The 16,101-nt window shown below is 42.8% G+C and overlaps 1 protein-coding gene across 8 annotated transcripts in view; it reads right to left on the bottom strand.

Moving 5' to 3' along the window:
• The window catches only part of KALRN (kalirin RhoGEF kinase), a 556,957-nt gene that overhangs the window by 24,663 nt on the left and 516,193 nt on the right, over window positions 1–16,101 (bottom strand). For 7 of the 8 annotated variants that reach the window (XM_068139015.1, XM_068139017.1, XM_068139016.1 and 4 more), the window contains 3 exons: window positions 14,635–14,806; window positions 9,284–9,522; window positions 7,215–8,396 (listed from right to left, as the gene is read on the bottom strand). In XM_068139015.1, coding sequence (XP_067995116.1) covers window positions 8,145–8,396; window positions 9,284–9,522; window positions 14,635–14,806 — 663 coding nt within the window. In that variant the 3' untranslated portion in view covers window positions 7,215–8,144. Of the gene's footprint in view, window positions 1–3,125; window positions 3,186–4,525; window positions 4,650–7,214; window positions 8,397–9,283; window positions 9,523–14,634; window positions 14,807–16,101 lie in introns of those variants that run through there. The other variant, XM_068139024.1, reaches the window with a different exon arrangement.

The raw sequence follows: 16,101 nt of genomic DNA, 5'->3' as shown, positions 1-16,101 counted from the left end.
AGTTTTCATCCTTAAACACTTCCATTACACATTAGTAAGAGAAAAGAAGCAGCTACCAAGAGAGATGATTTCTACCCTAACTGAATGGAAAGTTCTCCAGGGCCAGCATGTCCTTGCCTGGGCGAAACCACCATAATGGCATCTCAGGTTTTTAAACAGTCACCAAGATTTTCAATCTCCTGCTCTCACACTGCTTCTCCCCGTTTCTTTCTATGCTTCCTCTTGAAAGAGAGGCAAAGTGCTTCAGAAATCTGGTACCTACTGAACAGACACATGGTGTTTCATAAACAGCAAGCGAAGCTGGGTCTGAAAGACCATGGGAGCCGTGGGGCTTCATGTGCAGCAAGTACGCTGGAGGTAAACCGTGCTGACACTTCAAGTAATTAATGTGCCTGCTTTGCATGTAGAGACTGCTCCTTCTATTCCAGCACTGTGGCCACATTCTTGAGCACGATGGGAGGAAGAGGTATGTCAGGGGTGACAGTCCTGCAAGAGAAGCCAGGTGACCTGCCCTGTTACTAGCTGGCTGTAATGATAGCTACAGACAACTCCACCTTAATGACTCAGGTATGGCCTCATGCACCTCTGAATGTTGATGGTCAGGACACAGCACTCCCAGTGTTTATAAAATCCATCACAAGCTGAGCCAGGTGTGGACAAGGTCTTCCCCTGCTCAGGCTGCCAGTCTTGCTGTCTCCAGCTCCCCTGGGAGTTCACCAGCAGCTCTGCTGGGATGTAGCACATGGAATAGGGAATGGAAAACTAGATGAGATGCTGAGGCTCACTGAACACACAGGTTGGGGTGGAGTGGTAGCACAGATGTTTAACAACTATTTAAGCCTAGGACACAAAGCCTAAAAGACAGATGAGGCTCTGAACCAGGCTGTGGTGGTAGAAGTAGCTTGCTTTGCCTGTTTTAATGAGAAAAGACTTTAGCTCCCAAGGCCTTAATATAGCTCATTTCTCACAACATGTTTGAAAAAAAGCAAAACACACATAATGAAGGGAAAGGGAGAAAACCTGCAGATTCCAGCAGTGAACACCCCAGATCTTTACAGACTAGACTTACCCACGGCCTCTTCTAGGGCTTCATGAACATTTTATGGGCCCATCTTTGCTCTGCTTCCTCTGGATGGCTTTGTTTCTTGTATCCCTCCCCTTTAATATTTCTTAGCTGACCACACTCACTCCAGGCTTCAGCTGTACTAAAACCAGCACAAAGCAAGGGCCATGCTGCTCCTTGCAGAACAGTGTGACCTTAGCAAGTCACCCTCACAATTGCATTCTTATTTTCTCTCACTCTCTGCCATTTTAAGTATTTGCCCAGCCCCAAAGAGTTTTGCTGAGAAGTAGACTTGATCTTTCCAAGTCACAAGGAGCATTGTGGCTCCTGGGGACTACAGTGCAGCACAGTGACACTGTCACCTCCAGTAAGTGACCTAGGATGTCCACGACAGGATTACTGAGTGTAAATCAAGTCACATACCAGGCATATAGTTACTTCTCCAATAGCAGATTCATACCACAGCTAAGACTTCACATTAGTGTCTTTTGGTTTAAGCAGAAAGGTTTAAATCTCCTGAACTTCTGAGAGGCAGGCAAGAACAATAGACTGCACCATAGTAAAACCCCCAAATCAAAAAGACCCATGTGGAATATGCTAGAACTAACTAGAAATGCCAATAGTGTAAATACTCAGTTACCTTCCACTGGCACGATTAAGACATCTGGGTTTCCTCTTGTCAAGCACAGTTAAGACACAAAAGTCCTCTGGAAAAGGAATGGTGATGCTCACACAGCTCTCTACAACACCCCTGTAGCTCAGCCACCTTTTAATCCGCAGGGCAATTTCCAGTGATACAAAGCTTACACAAACTTATGTGCAATACCTGGGCACTACCTTGTAACAAACATATTTACTTCTAGTTGTTACCTGTGATTGGCAGCATACTCCTTGAAAATGCAAACACACTCTTGACAATAAGGCAGCCTTAGCTGTAAGGAGTATTTGACCTCCGGAATGTCATCTGGGTCAGATCCTTTCCTTTAGTACCCATCCCCTCCTCATAATTAAAATAAAAGGGAGACTTTGAGTTAATAGCTGAGCTGGTGCATCTCAATACATTCCTTCCTATTTTTATTTTTACCTTCCAGGAGGAAAATCAGCTTTCTTCTGTGGGATGTTTATAGTAGAATCTGGCTAACAGCATTTTGGAGATCTAGGACAGAGATATCCCTGTTCTCCAGTCACTTGATATCGTCTGTAAAATCACTTCTGTCTCTCTTGAATCTTGTCCTGGCTCCTTTCAGTACTAAGCTCTTTCAGCCTTGGTACCATGTATACAAATGCTCAGTAAGGTCACTACATACAGAACAAAACAAGCCCTGCAAGATCTTAATTGAAGAGAACCAAATTTCTAACTCTTCATGATTTTAAGCTCCTTCAGGCTCTCTCAACAAAGTATGTCTGTCACTCCACTAAAGCTGGTGGCTTCACACTGGAAAGAATAGTGTAATATGTCATCATTTGGGTGCCTCTACCCACAACAGCCTTGCCTGTGAGATCAGTACATTCACACAACCAGTTTTACCATTCTCCTCCAGTTCCTTTACAGGTAGGAATGCAATTTCCTACTCTGCTAGCAGAAAAAACAACCCACTGCCTTTTCTGATAGTCTAGATAATTTAAAGCACTAATTGTGGTGCAGCCATAGTTGCTCCAGTGATTTCTGACACAAGTCTGACTGGCAGCTCAGCAAGTATTGCCAGGGCAAGGCAATGGAGAAAGCTGCAACATTTATCAGCAGCTGACACACAGGCATGGTTGTTTTGCTGAATGGGATCTCAGGTGGGAAACAGCGACTGAGGGTGGCTATGTGAGCCTCCAGCTCAGCAGGAGTTTGTTCCTCGGCTTCCTCCATTGCTCCCACCACAAAAGAAACCAAAGCTGCAGTTCACCGCTTGGCAAACCCAGAACTGGTGCTTTGTGTGACTCACATGTAATTGGCATGTATGTCCATGAGTGATACAGACCCCCCGGCTCCCCTTTCAGCACAGGCATTTAGGAATGGGCACGTGTTCTTGGGGGAGGGGGGGAAATAAATCACAAGCACAATTGTCTCTACCTCCATGCTAGTATTGGGGTCAAGGTCATCACACTCTGATTCCTCTGAGCTGTTTGTCTCCTTGTTTGGCAGCATGAAGAGGAAGAAAGAGAACAAGAGATTAGAAGAGAAATTGGTCAGACAGGGCAGAGCAGCACAGGACTTGTGAGCAGCATGGAAATTGATAACAGTACAGAAAATGCTCTAAAATAACAAACAAAACCCAGACAACAAAACAAGGGAAGCAGAGGCAAAGACATGCTTTTGCCAGAGAAGAAGCTGTGCTTCTGCATGTTAAGTAGTAAAACCAGCAAGGAAACAACAGGAGGAAGAACTGTGGCCACCATGCTGGAGCAACCGTTTCCCTTGGGCCCAGTCCTTCCACAGCTGACAGCAAGGCTGCAGGGCGGCTGTGCAGTGGGTGCAGGGGGTGCCCGGGTTGCAGTGGCAGGGTTCTTCCCTTTGCACATGCCATGGCTGTTGCACTAGGCTTGCAAAAAATGGAAAGCCTCTGCAAAGGAAAACACTTAATCATGGGCTCTCCTGGAGAGGGGTGGATCCAAAGGACATGCTCAAGTGTTTTCCTGAATCCTTTGGTTGTGTCAAAATCACAAGTGTTTGCTTGCCTCTGTTGGGAGGGAAAGCCCCAGATTAGTCCTGAGCAGGTCTCATGGTCGGTTTATAGGGATGGATCCTCTGAATTGGAGCACAGTAGTCAGGCACCCAGAGCAGAAGATGGAGCTTAACCCCACAGTTCTCAACCTTTTCCATACTGGGAGAGTTTAGAAAGAGAGACAGACACAGACACACACAGACACACACACAGACACACACACACTAGACCCTCTCCTGGCAAGACAGCATCTCTGCCCTATCTGATAATATGGAAAGAAAAAGGTCATTGAGACCATCTCCTCAGACCATAAATCTAAAGCATCTCAAGGTTGAGAACCCCTTATCTTAAGATGTTGTGAAATCTTGGCCTAAAGAAAACTTGTTGACTTCAGTAAGGCCACTAGTTCACCCAGTGGCTTTCTCACCACTGCAGCTGCTCTGAGGGGGCCAGCCCAGAGGTTAGTAAATCACTACTATGCCAAATTCAAGAACAGTTATTTAGCCAGCTATGTAGTTGGGCTTTTATTGAAGATTACTTACTTGCATGTGGGATGCCAGGAAAAAGAAAACAAAAAAACAAAGGCTGCATTTTATCTTGCATGCAAAATTCCTGCTAAAATTAATACTACAAAAAAAGGAAAAGGAAAAAAAAAAGAGAGAAAAAAAACCATGACTGAAGTGGAAAAAAACCCCAAAAACCAAACCCAAAATCACCGCCCCCTCCCTCTCTCAGGAGAGGATGCTATAGGGGGTGAAAAGGATGGGAAGCAGGAGAGCAGCACACAGCTCCAGATGGCCTTACTCACTTTAACAGAGACTTTGTTCCCCAGAATATCCTTGGATTTACGTGGCCCATTGGCTTCATTTTTGCCACTGCTCTCCTTTTCCGCCCGCTTTCTCATGCGCAGGGTATGCCATGAACATGACTTCCTGTTGTACCAAAAAACGCAGCAATCAAATGGCAAATCATAGCAGGAAGGAAGGATTTGGAAGGGGGAACCAGCATCCACCTTTGTGATTACGGCAATTCTCTAGAGGGTGAAAGCCACCGGCAATAGGCCCATCTCAATCCGAGCAATGAGAGTAGAAGTTAAAACCCCAAACCAAACAGTTCTGTGAAGCAGATGTCGTGCCACACTTGCTGTGGAAATGCATGGAGCAGGAAAAAAAGCCCGTGATGGAAGCAGGCAACTAGAACGTGGTCACCTGGTTTCAGGGACTTTGTCTTGCATTGCCACAAATAGAGAGTTATTTTTTTTGCTACAGTTAAAAGGTCAATTTGTTCCTTGGCCTTGTTAGTTAGAAGAGGTGAAACAAATATATTTACATGAGAGCAGTCTTAATATTGATTACTCAGTAGAGCAAATTAAAGAGGAAATTAAATTCAAGGTGTTGGTCCCTACATGCTCCTTAGAACACGCTCCTTAGAACAGATAGCTCAACAAACAGGAGCTACACAATTAACCTTCCAAGAGAAAAGTCATTTCCTAGAATGGCAAGCTCTGCTGTGCCTCTCCAGACCAAGACTCTCCCATGTGATTTTGTCAGTCTGGTTAGAGAGAACATCAGTCAGCCCATGGTTTTCGACTAGCATCACAGCAGGCACCATTTCCAGTACGTTTTTCATCCCTCATTATTGCTGGTCCCTATGTCCTTAACTCTTGGAGGGGAAAAAGAAAAAGAAAAGAAAAAGACAGACCATGTCACCCTTGGTAAGAGCAATGCTGTGTCCACAACAGAAATTGCACATCAAAGCAAACTTAAAAAAAATTAAGAAAAACTAAAGACTTCTTAATATGGATTTCATTTGTTTTAAACAGTGGACAGGTTGGGGGGTAGGTGGTGGGGGGATATTTGGGAAGGGGTATGTTGTCCAAAGCAGAAAGCTCTCAAAACAGCAGTGTGATGAGCTGGGATCCAGGTTCAAAGCATCTGCCCACCTTTAAAGTCATGCAAATTTGATTTGCATGTTTAAGCCCAATGTTTGCACGTGTCATGTCTACAGTACCTTGATATATTTTACAAAGCAAGTTTCATGTAATCCAACGACCACCTGCGGTGCCAATAAAATGCAGTATGTTAGCAAGGTAGGACTCAAAGGATGCCCCACGCAGCCGCCGCTCCCCCATGAATACTGCATCAGATTCCTAAGTGGTTTTTGGTTGTATTTCAGCACCTGATGGAAGCTGTACAATAGCTCAAACGTAGAGAGTAAACCAATGGCCTCCCAGCAGCTGCCTGCCACTGGCACAAAACCCAACTGGGTCACATCGACTGTTTGTGCAAACAGGATTAATGTCTCCACTGCAAACAGCTGGCACGAGCAGTCATATTTGAGCACAAGGAGCACCAGAGCACTCTGCATGGGTCAGCCAGACAATAAGTGCTGTCTGATATTTGGGCATTTCTGGAGTAGGTCCAAATTAGATGCGCAGAGCAGGGGAAATCATCCAACACTTCAAGACTGTTACGTTTTCCTTTAAGATAAGGTAAGAGCCAAAGATGTGGTTGATGGACTCCCTGACCTATCGGTGTCAACACTACTGGACCAACCACATATTTTGTGTACAGTATTTGTCAGGAGAAGAAACAGTTTTATTACTTATACTAATTAGTCAACATGATCTGGCAGACTAGACAGGGCTGAAGATAACAGCAGCTCCAGGTTGTGTTTCTAGCCACAGAACTTGCATTTTTCAAGCATTTTTTGTTTTCAGGATTGTTTTAGTTGTTTTGAGTCCAAACCCACGACTTAAGCCTTTAAATCTCACTGCAGTGAGAAAGAGAGAAGTGCAATGCATGTGGTTTTCAGTTTTGTAATACCTTCCTGGCCACGATTCATTCAACTACATAATTTGACGCAGAATTTGACTGCCCGGCTGCCATGAAATCAGAGTCTTCACCAGGATGAATCTAAAGGCAGACAGTCACATATTGTGGTTAGAGAGGAACCTGGGAATGGCTGTGGTGGATGTGCAAGAAGCATGCTAAGCAACTCCTTTGGCTTAACAAGCAGTTCATAGTAGCACTCCTTACTGACAGGGAAGGTCATCATTTCTCTTAGGGGGAAACTGCAGCAGAGATCAGATTATTATTTTCAGTGCATCGGTCACAAAATCTTTCCTCACGTTCAATTCTCGAGGTACTCACGTAAGGTAACAAAATGCATAGCATGTATCATGCATTACCATCTAGGCTTTTTTTAGAGGTAAAAAGAATTCAACAGGTATTACTGAGGAGAGGGTTGTACCTTCTGTATTTAACACCCAAAAAAAGCCCCCCCCCCCCCCCCACTTTCTTGCATTAAAGTCGTTTCAGCCTGACAGATGTCTAAAAAAAATCAAGGGGGGGGGGGGGGGGGAAACCAAACAAAAAGAAAAGGAAAATATAGATCCACACATAAAAAAAAACCAAACAAACCCCAAACCACAACCAAAGCAACCAACCAAAGCAAAAACCAACCAAAAGAAAAGGTCAAACGGGTTCTTTCACCTCATTAAAACATGCTCGTGGTGAAAATTTATTTTACAGCTTTAAAATAGTACATTTAAAATTAGTTACATTACAGGGACAAGGATGAACATTGCGACTATCCATTTTATTGCACAACCTGACTTCATCAAGATGAGTTTGGTTCTTTTCCTTTTTTCTTTCTTTTTTTTTTCTTTTTTTCTTTCTCTGTTTGTTTTGTTTTAAATAGTGCAAAATACTTTATACAGGAATGTACTTGGATGGGGGGTGGGGGGGGGAGGGGGTAGGGGGGTGGTCTTGCAAACCAAAGGAAACAAAAAAAAAAACCCAAACCCCAAATATATTACAAAAGCTACTGCAAACAGAAACCAAAAGTAAATCAAACCAAACCAAAAGTAAAAAAAAAGAAACAAAAACCAAAACACAAAACCAAACCAAACCAAAGATACAAGCTGTACAAGGAAATTGCCATAGACAACAAAATCTCTCCTCCTTGAGAAGTGAACCTCAGTCCGACACGGGGCCTGGGATTTTTGTTTGTGTTGCTTTTTTGTTGCTGTTGTTTGCTTGGCTTTTTTGTTTTTGCTAGATGCTGTTATAACCAATATATAGATTAGTAACTTCATACAACATAAATAGAAGTCCAGTCCAAGCATGTCCACGTTGGTGTGAAAGGGTGTAAGGTAAACCACATCTTTAACCATCTATGGTTTTATTTCTCTCCAGAGCATAGACAAAACCCCCACAACATGAAAATAAGCAAAGCCCGAGCTATCCACCATGGCTGCCCGACGCTGCGGATTGACCACTCAGCTTGTTCCAGTGGCACTGTAGATACGAATCAGCAGGATTTCCCTACCATTTGGGGTTGTTTATTTTTATTTATTTTTAATATATTTTTTTTTTCCTCCTCAAAAAATCCACATAGTGCTCCCAGCGAAGCCAACACGGCACTTACTTGATGCTTCCGTCGTTACTATCTGTAGTGGATTTAGTGAGGGGAGCCAAGATATTGCCGGGGATCCATCCTTCAGCGGCTGGAGAGTGGTCGTTGGCAGGCTGGTACACCAGGAACATGTTCTGCTGGTTTATAGCAAGGATCTGAACCACCTCTCCTTGATTCACACAGATCTCGTCCTCCTTCAGTGCATAGTAATCTTTAATCACCACCATGGAAGAGGTCCCATTGCACCCTCCCAAATCAGTCTGTGAAAATGGACACAACAGAAAGTGGTGAGCAGGCAGTGCTGAGGAAACTGCCTTTTTAAGCAGCAATTCCACTATTTCATTTCCAGTTTAACTGTACATGGGGAAAAAAGAAGACAAAATACTTGGAAGTTCACATTAGTAGAAAAGGATTTGAAGGATCTGAAAGGCTGTCATAACTGGATACAAACCAGCCTCCTATTTCATATTAGATTTCACAGCTGCCAGTGATGGTGCCCCAGCCACATTCCCATTTGTGTGGTGTTACAGATGAATGATCTGTGCTGAGCCAAATGGGGGAAAGACCAAGGAAGGCTGAGTGCCAGAAGCTAAATGAATACTTGCACACCTCACAATCTGAAATACTGGTCACATTGGAAAATGGCTTTGGTCACCCACAGCCAGATGCAGGGTATAAACACCACTGATGGATACTGACTCCTGGGTGGTTTGTGTGCAGTGAACATGCACCCAAATTATAACCTTCAGCTGGCACCCTGTGAGCTGTTATGTGGGAAAAGGTCTAAACACTTCTATGCCAACAGAGCAGACCTCTTCAGGAACGGGTGGTTAATGGATGATAGATGAGCATGAATGGTGCTGTTGCCAGTACTGCAAATGGATATTCAGTTCACCAAGTCTGCAAGCACAGTACCCAAAAAACCACTGGGATCAGTGCTCCAGGCTCCAGGGTCAGTCTCCATTTCCCAGCTGAAGTAGCACTGGATGCCAGAGCTTTGACAGTTTTCCCAAATCACACTTTACACCATTGCTTCATTATGTTGATAGCCGTTGACCTGGGCAGCTGATTGTCTAAGGTATTCACAGGTTGCCTAAGGTATGAGAAATGGGCTATGAAATCATGTGTTATCAGATGAGCTCAGTACCTTGCTTTGTTCATACTTGTCTCCAGGCTGTGAGTGTTCATAGCCTGTGCTGCCATTGGAGGTAGATATCTTCAGGGGTGGGAGGGATGGATTACGGCTTGCAGCCTTCAAAGGCTTCTCAGACCCTACTGGAACAGAAGAATAGGGTCTGCTGTTGGGCTGAGTGACCCTACCGGCCTGAGGCCTCAGCACTGCTGAGCTGTTTTCTTTGCGTTGGTACTCTATGGGAGACTGGAGCGCTGCAAAAGAGGACAACAATTAGCCCTATGCTTTTAATGGTAGAATAGAATAGAACAGAATAGACCAGACCAGGCCATGTTGGAAGAGATCTTTGAGATCTTTGTGTCCAACCCATCATCCAACACCATCTAATCAACTAAACCATGGCACCAAGCACCCCACCAAGTCTCCTCCTAAACACCTCCAGTGATGGCTGTTCCAAAAGGTTAAGAGCTTGTAAGGTGATGTAATTGAAACAAACACATAAGCTGCAAACCAAATAGGAACAGAAGATGCCACTCATGGAAATACATGATGTATTCATGGCTGGGCAAGGGGCAAGCATGTTACACTGTCCTGTGCATGAGCAGAACACAGCACTCCAGGCTACTGCAGAACTGCTTCTCTCACCAATATAGTAGGCTAAGATATTTATCATTGATAGCACACATAATTGCATTAATTTTCTTTGAAATTGCACAAAGTATTCATGTCCTGGAGTCAAAAGAAATGAAAGCTGTAATAAGAGATGCACAGCTAATTTACAGTGAGCTTTGCTATCATCAGAAAACACAGGTCAAGACCATAAGTGTCATTTGCATATTCCCAAGAGAGTGTGACTGCTAAATACTCTTTCAGACTTGATGCACTGCAACTGGATTCTTTTTGTTCTTTCTGTATTAACTACTTTGCTGGAAATGACCAGAAAGTGAGGAAGTATAGATGGCATGAAGAAATTAATCCCAGCAGTCCAGAGCTCTCCAGAAAACTCACTAGTAATATTAAACAGCTTTTTAAGTCTTGAAAAGAAGTCTGCTTGTAAGGGTGTACACTTCATAGTCATGGAGAGAGTTTACACTGGGAAAAGGAAGGATAAAAATGCCAGATGGTAAAGAAATAAAGACTTTGTTATGTTTGGAAGAGAAGGGATCAGGGCTGGGGCTCACAGTGAATGGGAAAGGAACAGTCTCGCTAGGCTCAGACTACCATCCCCAGAACTATGGGTTTGGTTTTCTGCATGTCATGTGGCTTTAGTGGATGATTTATAGTCAGTTAATACTGTGTACATGCACCAGACTTAAACCTACTGGAATGCAGAGGGACTAGTCTAGCAAGAGGCAGACAGAGGACATAATGTCACAGCATCAGCCCAAGGAGGGAACCACAACAGAAGGAATGTCTTTCCCAACAAGAGGAAATGGAAAGAAAACCAGCAAGGCTCAGCACCACAGAGCAGACTGTAGCATTCTCCTTCAGAGAAAGGCAGGATTACTCCAGGAAAAAAAGAATATTAAAACCAAAATCACTCAATACTGAAGAACAAAGCACCAGGGGGGAGAAGGAGTGAAATCAAGGAAGATGCTAGATCAGCATTTTCTTCAGAAGGACACAAACATAGGTCTGTTGCAACCTGGAAGATTCAAAACCTACAGTGTGACCCTTGCTGCAGGAACACTTTGTACTTATGACACTGACTACCAGTTTCTTTCACTTAGCTCAGCTGCACCTGAAAATGATGTGGTTCTGCTGCAGATCAGCCATAGGGGAGAAGGAAGATTGGGATAAACTTTGCCAATTATTTTGGCAGTGATGAGAACATTCTTCTAGTACACATAGTAGATTAGGCTACAAAGTCTTTAGCAATAAGATCTGAACAAATACTTATCTATCTTGAAACAATCTATCCTGCTCAGTGCTTTTAAAGGGTATTTAGCCTACTTGTAGCTAGTAATTCCACCATTAACTATCACATCGATGCCTGGCTTCCAGCCTCCCATTCAACATCTGTCAGTATTCTGACAAGCTTCTGGCAAAAATCAGTCTCCACGTACTTGTGTGCTCTCTCTTTCTCTCTCAACCCCCCCACCAAACAGGGATTAAAATAAGGGTAAGGATCGATAGCATTTCTTTATGAGATATATCCATTGGTGGGAATTTTTCTTTACAGTTTGCTTCTTAAAGCAAAACAAAGAAACAGTCACTATGGCAAATCATTTGGTGCACTGCCTGCCACACTCAAGCCTAGCAGCTTTTGGTTTTCCACGGAAAAACAGGAAAACCTTGACTATTCCAGAGTAAATGCACTAAGTTTTATGCTTGTGAACTGTGGGGATGCAAATACTAGGCTTTGTATGTAGTCCCACACTCTTCAAGGCTTCCCTGTTGAAGACAGAAAAATCAGATCCAGCTTGGGCAAGAACTCACAGGGAATATTTTGTTATTAAGTTTACTCAGCATTGGCTCAGTGTGGATTTAATAAGATTTTGAAGACAGAAAACATCCGCTTTAATGAAATGCAAAGCTAAAGAACATATTTAAAGATTAGTCAGCCTCAGTAAGATAACATCCTAAAAGCCACTTAAATTGTTCTGGACTGGACAGGCTCTACTAGGTACAATATCATTTTCTTGGATCTTATTCATAGGTTTAAAGTAAATCCTTAAGCCCATGTTTTAATATAACTCTATTTTTATTCTAGCTTTAGAGACACTGATGATTATGTTCCTAACCCATCAAATTCCTTGCTGGCCTTACAGAAGATAGGCTAAAAGGGGGATACGAAGCAGAAAAAGAGGCTCAGAGAGCCATAAGTCCTTGGAAGATAGGAGTGAATATATCCAAAAAATACATCAAGTGAGCAATATGTGGAAGAAACAGAAAATCTCTGCAGCAGTGTCTGTGGAGTTCTCAGGAGGTTTAATAAGAAAGAAAAAAATATTTCTGTAGCTATTTCTGTGCCATTAGTGGAACTTATTCCAATAATCCCTCATTTAAAGCCAACTGCACTGAAACAAAACAGGCAATTTTTGGCACCAGCTGGTCAAACTGGAGAACTTACACTGTTCATCCCACCAATGTATGTAAGAAACTGTATTACAGAGGTTGTATTAGACCCTTTCTATTCCAAGTTGCAAAACCCCAGTATCAAGCTTTGGAAGCATGGATGAAACACAGTTTCCTCTCTCAGCTCAGCTGCAGTTTTCAAACTGTCAGAAACAGCTTTTGCCTGTAACCCTTTGCCAGCTAACTTTTGAAAAGTAAAAGTAAGCTAAATTAAAGTTTACAAAATCTCCATGTTGAAGAAAAGGGAACCTTTGTTTTGATGTGATGTGAACAAGCATCTTCAGATTTTGCAATCAAAACACTCAAACCCCCACAACAAAAAAGCTAACAGGTTAGAATTAGAGTTAACCAGGTTGGAAAAGACCTTTGAGATCATCGAGTCCAAACTATCATCCAACACCATCTAATCAACTAAACCATGGCACCAAGCACCCCATCAAGTCTCTTCCTAAACACTGCCAGTGACAGTGACTCCACCACCTCCCTGGGAAGCCCATTCCAATGGCCAATCACTCTTTCTGGGAAGAACTTCTTCCTAACATCCAGCCTAAACCTCCCCTGGTGCAGCTTGAGACTGTGTCTTCTTGTTCTGGTGCTGGTTGCCTGGGAGAAGAGACCAACCCCCACCTGTCTACAACCTCCCTTCAGGTAGTTGTAGAGAGCAATAAGGTTTCCCCTGAGCCTCCTCTTCTCCAGGCTAGGCAACCCTTGCTCCCTCAGCCTCTCCTCGTAGGGCTTGTGCTCCAAACTCCTCATCAGCTTTGTTGCCCTTCTCTGAACATGTTCCAGCAAGTCAACATCTTTCCTAAACTGAGGGGCCCACAACTGGACACAGTACTCAAGGTGTGGCCTAACCAGTGCTGAATACAGGGGCAGAATGACCTCTCTGCTCCTGCTGGCCACACTGCTCCTGATCCAGGCCAGGATGCCATTGGCCCTCTTGGCCACATAGGTTGTGCCAAACCACAACATTTTGATAAAAGCAAATAAGTTTCATTATTGAGCATCTATTAAGTATCTCAATAGAGAACTCTCTTCTAATATAAGCTCCATTAAAAACAAAATATATCAATCTGTTTTGGAAGCACCCGAAGTAATGATTCCCACTTTGTTGCTTCCAACAAACAAGAGACTATTTTTGTATTTCTCCTCTGGTCCTGGTTCCTCCTCTTTCTCACCCAGTCACGAGTAAGAACAAGATAAACTGTTAACTGAAATGTTGAGTCCTCTGTATTTTCAAAATACACACTTCCCTTGATCACGTGTGCTTCTTTGACTAGGGGGCAGTGGGGGTTGGGCTTTTTGATTTTGTTTTGGTTGGTTTTGTTTTTTCTTTAATGAATCACAGCTTTAGTTTGAAAGATTATTTCAAACCACCTCAAATCTTTGGAAATGCCCCTGTTCATGTACAGCTCCCATGCTTCCCAGATCTTTCTTGCCCTCTCTTCTGTGTTGTGTTGAAAGCAGCTGCTGCCCCACAGATTTTGGAGCTGAAAGAGGGTGGATGGTGAAGCAACCTTCATGCCACCTCATGTCCTCTGCTTGTAGCCCATGGTAATGTTTAATAGGAGGGTCTTGGGGACAAACCTTCTTCTCAGTAGGTGGGAAGTAATATGTAGATACAATAGCAGGCTGGCTTTAACATGGCCTTGGGAAGGCATTATATTTAAGACCTCCTAGTAGAATGTAAAGCACCAGGCAACACAGCCCTGCAAACCCCAGCATTTTTAAAGGACCTTGCAGAAAAGTACTGCCAAAGGCACATCACTGACAGAAGGACTTGAGACCTGGACTTGAACGTGACTGATATCTGCACGGTAACTGCACAGGGACCCACCACCAATTTAAGCAAGGAGCTGGGAGGCTGACAAAACCAGTCCATGAGGTACTGCTAACAGAGCCAGGCCAAAGTGACCTGGGGTCTTTAATACAAGATGGGATTCCAGCAGCTTCTCAGGGTCAGCTCCTGGGCTACCTTGCAGTTTAGATCAAGCTTGTCCAGCCCTTCTCCCATTCTTCACCTTCCCACCAGGCAGACCTGGCATGCAGGACAGATGGTCTCTTTTCAAAGACCACCTGTAAATTATAAAGACTCCCACAGATTCTGTGGATAACACTTGACCCAGTACTTAAATGACAGGCAGACTAGGCTCTAGCTTTCTCCTTGGGACTTTCCTTATAAAAACAAGTTGGTGAATGTTTTTCTCATAGAGGAAACAAAGCCACAAAGATTTTAAATCCCATTTAGTGTCATGGTTTGGGAAACAAAGCAAAGACCAGGTACATACCATTTAGGAAATCTCTTTGTGTGTCCAGGACCTGGTTGATATCCTGTACCCAAGCTTGCTGAATTTCTGGATTAGCTGCCTGTAAAATTACTCTCTCTGATGTTTCCCGGCTCATTAGAGCAAACTTGCAGGGATCATTGTCCACGTTTTCTTCAATGATAAGGTAGTTCATCTGAAACGAGGCACAGTAAGCACGTGTTACCTGAAGCATGAGCTAGCATTATTCAAGAATCAGGATAAAGATTGTTGTGAAAAGTTCCTGAAAATAATTGTGTCCAATAACAGCCTGTCAGATCGGAAACAGAAGAGTTGGCCTCATCTAGATTTAGCAGATAAATCTTAAGCTAAAATGTGATGCTTAATAAAGCTCCGACAGATGTACCAGACATACGTCTGCCTCGTCTTGAATAGCAGCTTCTATTTTAAGGTAACATAGACCTGACTGATGTGCTAAAAATTTATTGTAATCCACAAATAGAGTTAAAATGTTCCTATTAAGACCTTAATGAAGTCTATCATTCCTCCAGTTTAAATGTTTACGTTTCTCATTCTCCATGGGAAAGTCTGTCTCAGTCATTAAAGGGTTTTAAAAATGGAACAGACCATGCATGGGGATATACTGAGGGGAACAAAAAAAAGCAAGAGCAGTTCTTCCCTGATGCTCCAACAGATCTGATTTCAAGCAGATCACAGTCATCTGTATGCCACCACCTCACTTGCCTGTAGTCACAATATTCTTTCTGGAAATCTCAAGGATGGCAATTTCAGCAGCTGTCTTGCCTTTGTGAGGCTGCCGTTTAAGTGTATCCATAACTTCAGCTTTACCTGAGCTACTTATATCTGTGATAATAAACAGGAATAGGCTGGCTTAGCCTTTCAGAAAGAAAAAATAAAGAGAGAGAAAAAAATGAGAAAAAAAAAAAAAAGAGAGAAAAAAAAAAGAGGAAAAAAAAAAGATAAAAAAAAAGATAAAAAAAGAGAAAAAAAGAGAGAAAAAAAAAAAAAAGAGAAAAAAAGAGAAAAAAGAAAAGAGAAAAAAGAAAAGAGAAAAAAGAAAAGAGAAAAAAGAAAAGAGAAAAAAAAAGAGAAAAAAAGAGAAAAAAGAAAAGAGAAAAAAAGAAAAGAGAAAAAAAAGAGAAAAAAAAGAGAAAAAAGAAAAGAGAAAAAAAAAGAGAAAAAAAAAAGAGGGGAAAAAAAAAGGAAAAAAGAGAAAGAAAAAAAAAAGATAAAAAAAGCTCTGGAGACTAAGGCAATAACATCCCTCTAGAAGTCTATCTCCAGTTGCTCTGAATATCTGTCAGGTAATGGAGAGATCCACTCTGTCCAGCATTCAAACTGCAAGACAGAAAGAGTCTCTTCCTCCTCTTCTGGGGCTCCCTATAAGTTAGAAGGGCATACAGGATCTCCTCTGACATGAAGACACGGAAAGGGACAGACAATGAGCCTGGACAGTGCTACTCCTCTTGC

The sequence above is a fragment of the Melanerpes formicivorus genome, unplaced genomic scaffold (genome assembly GCF_026170545.1).
Source record: "Melanerpes formicivorus ecotype bairdi unplaced genomic scaffold, bMelFor1.0.p_v2 SCAF_5, whole genome shotgun sequence".
Classification (NCBI taxonomy): Eukaryota; Metazoa; Chordata; class Aves; order Piciformes; family Picidae; genus Melanerpes; species Melanerpes formicivorus.
This window is presented reverse-complemented; position numbering and strand designations above follow the sequence as displayed.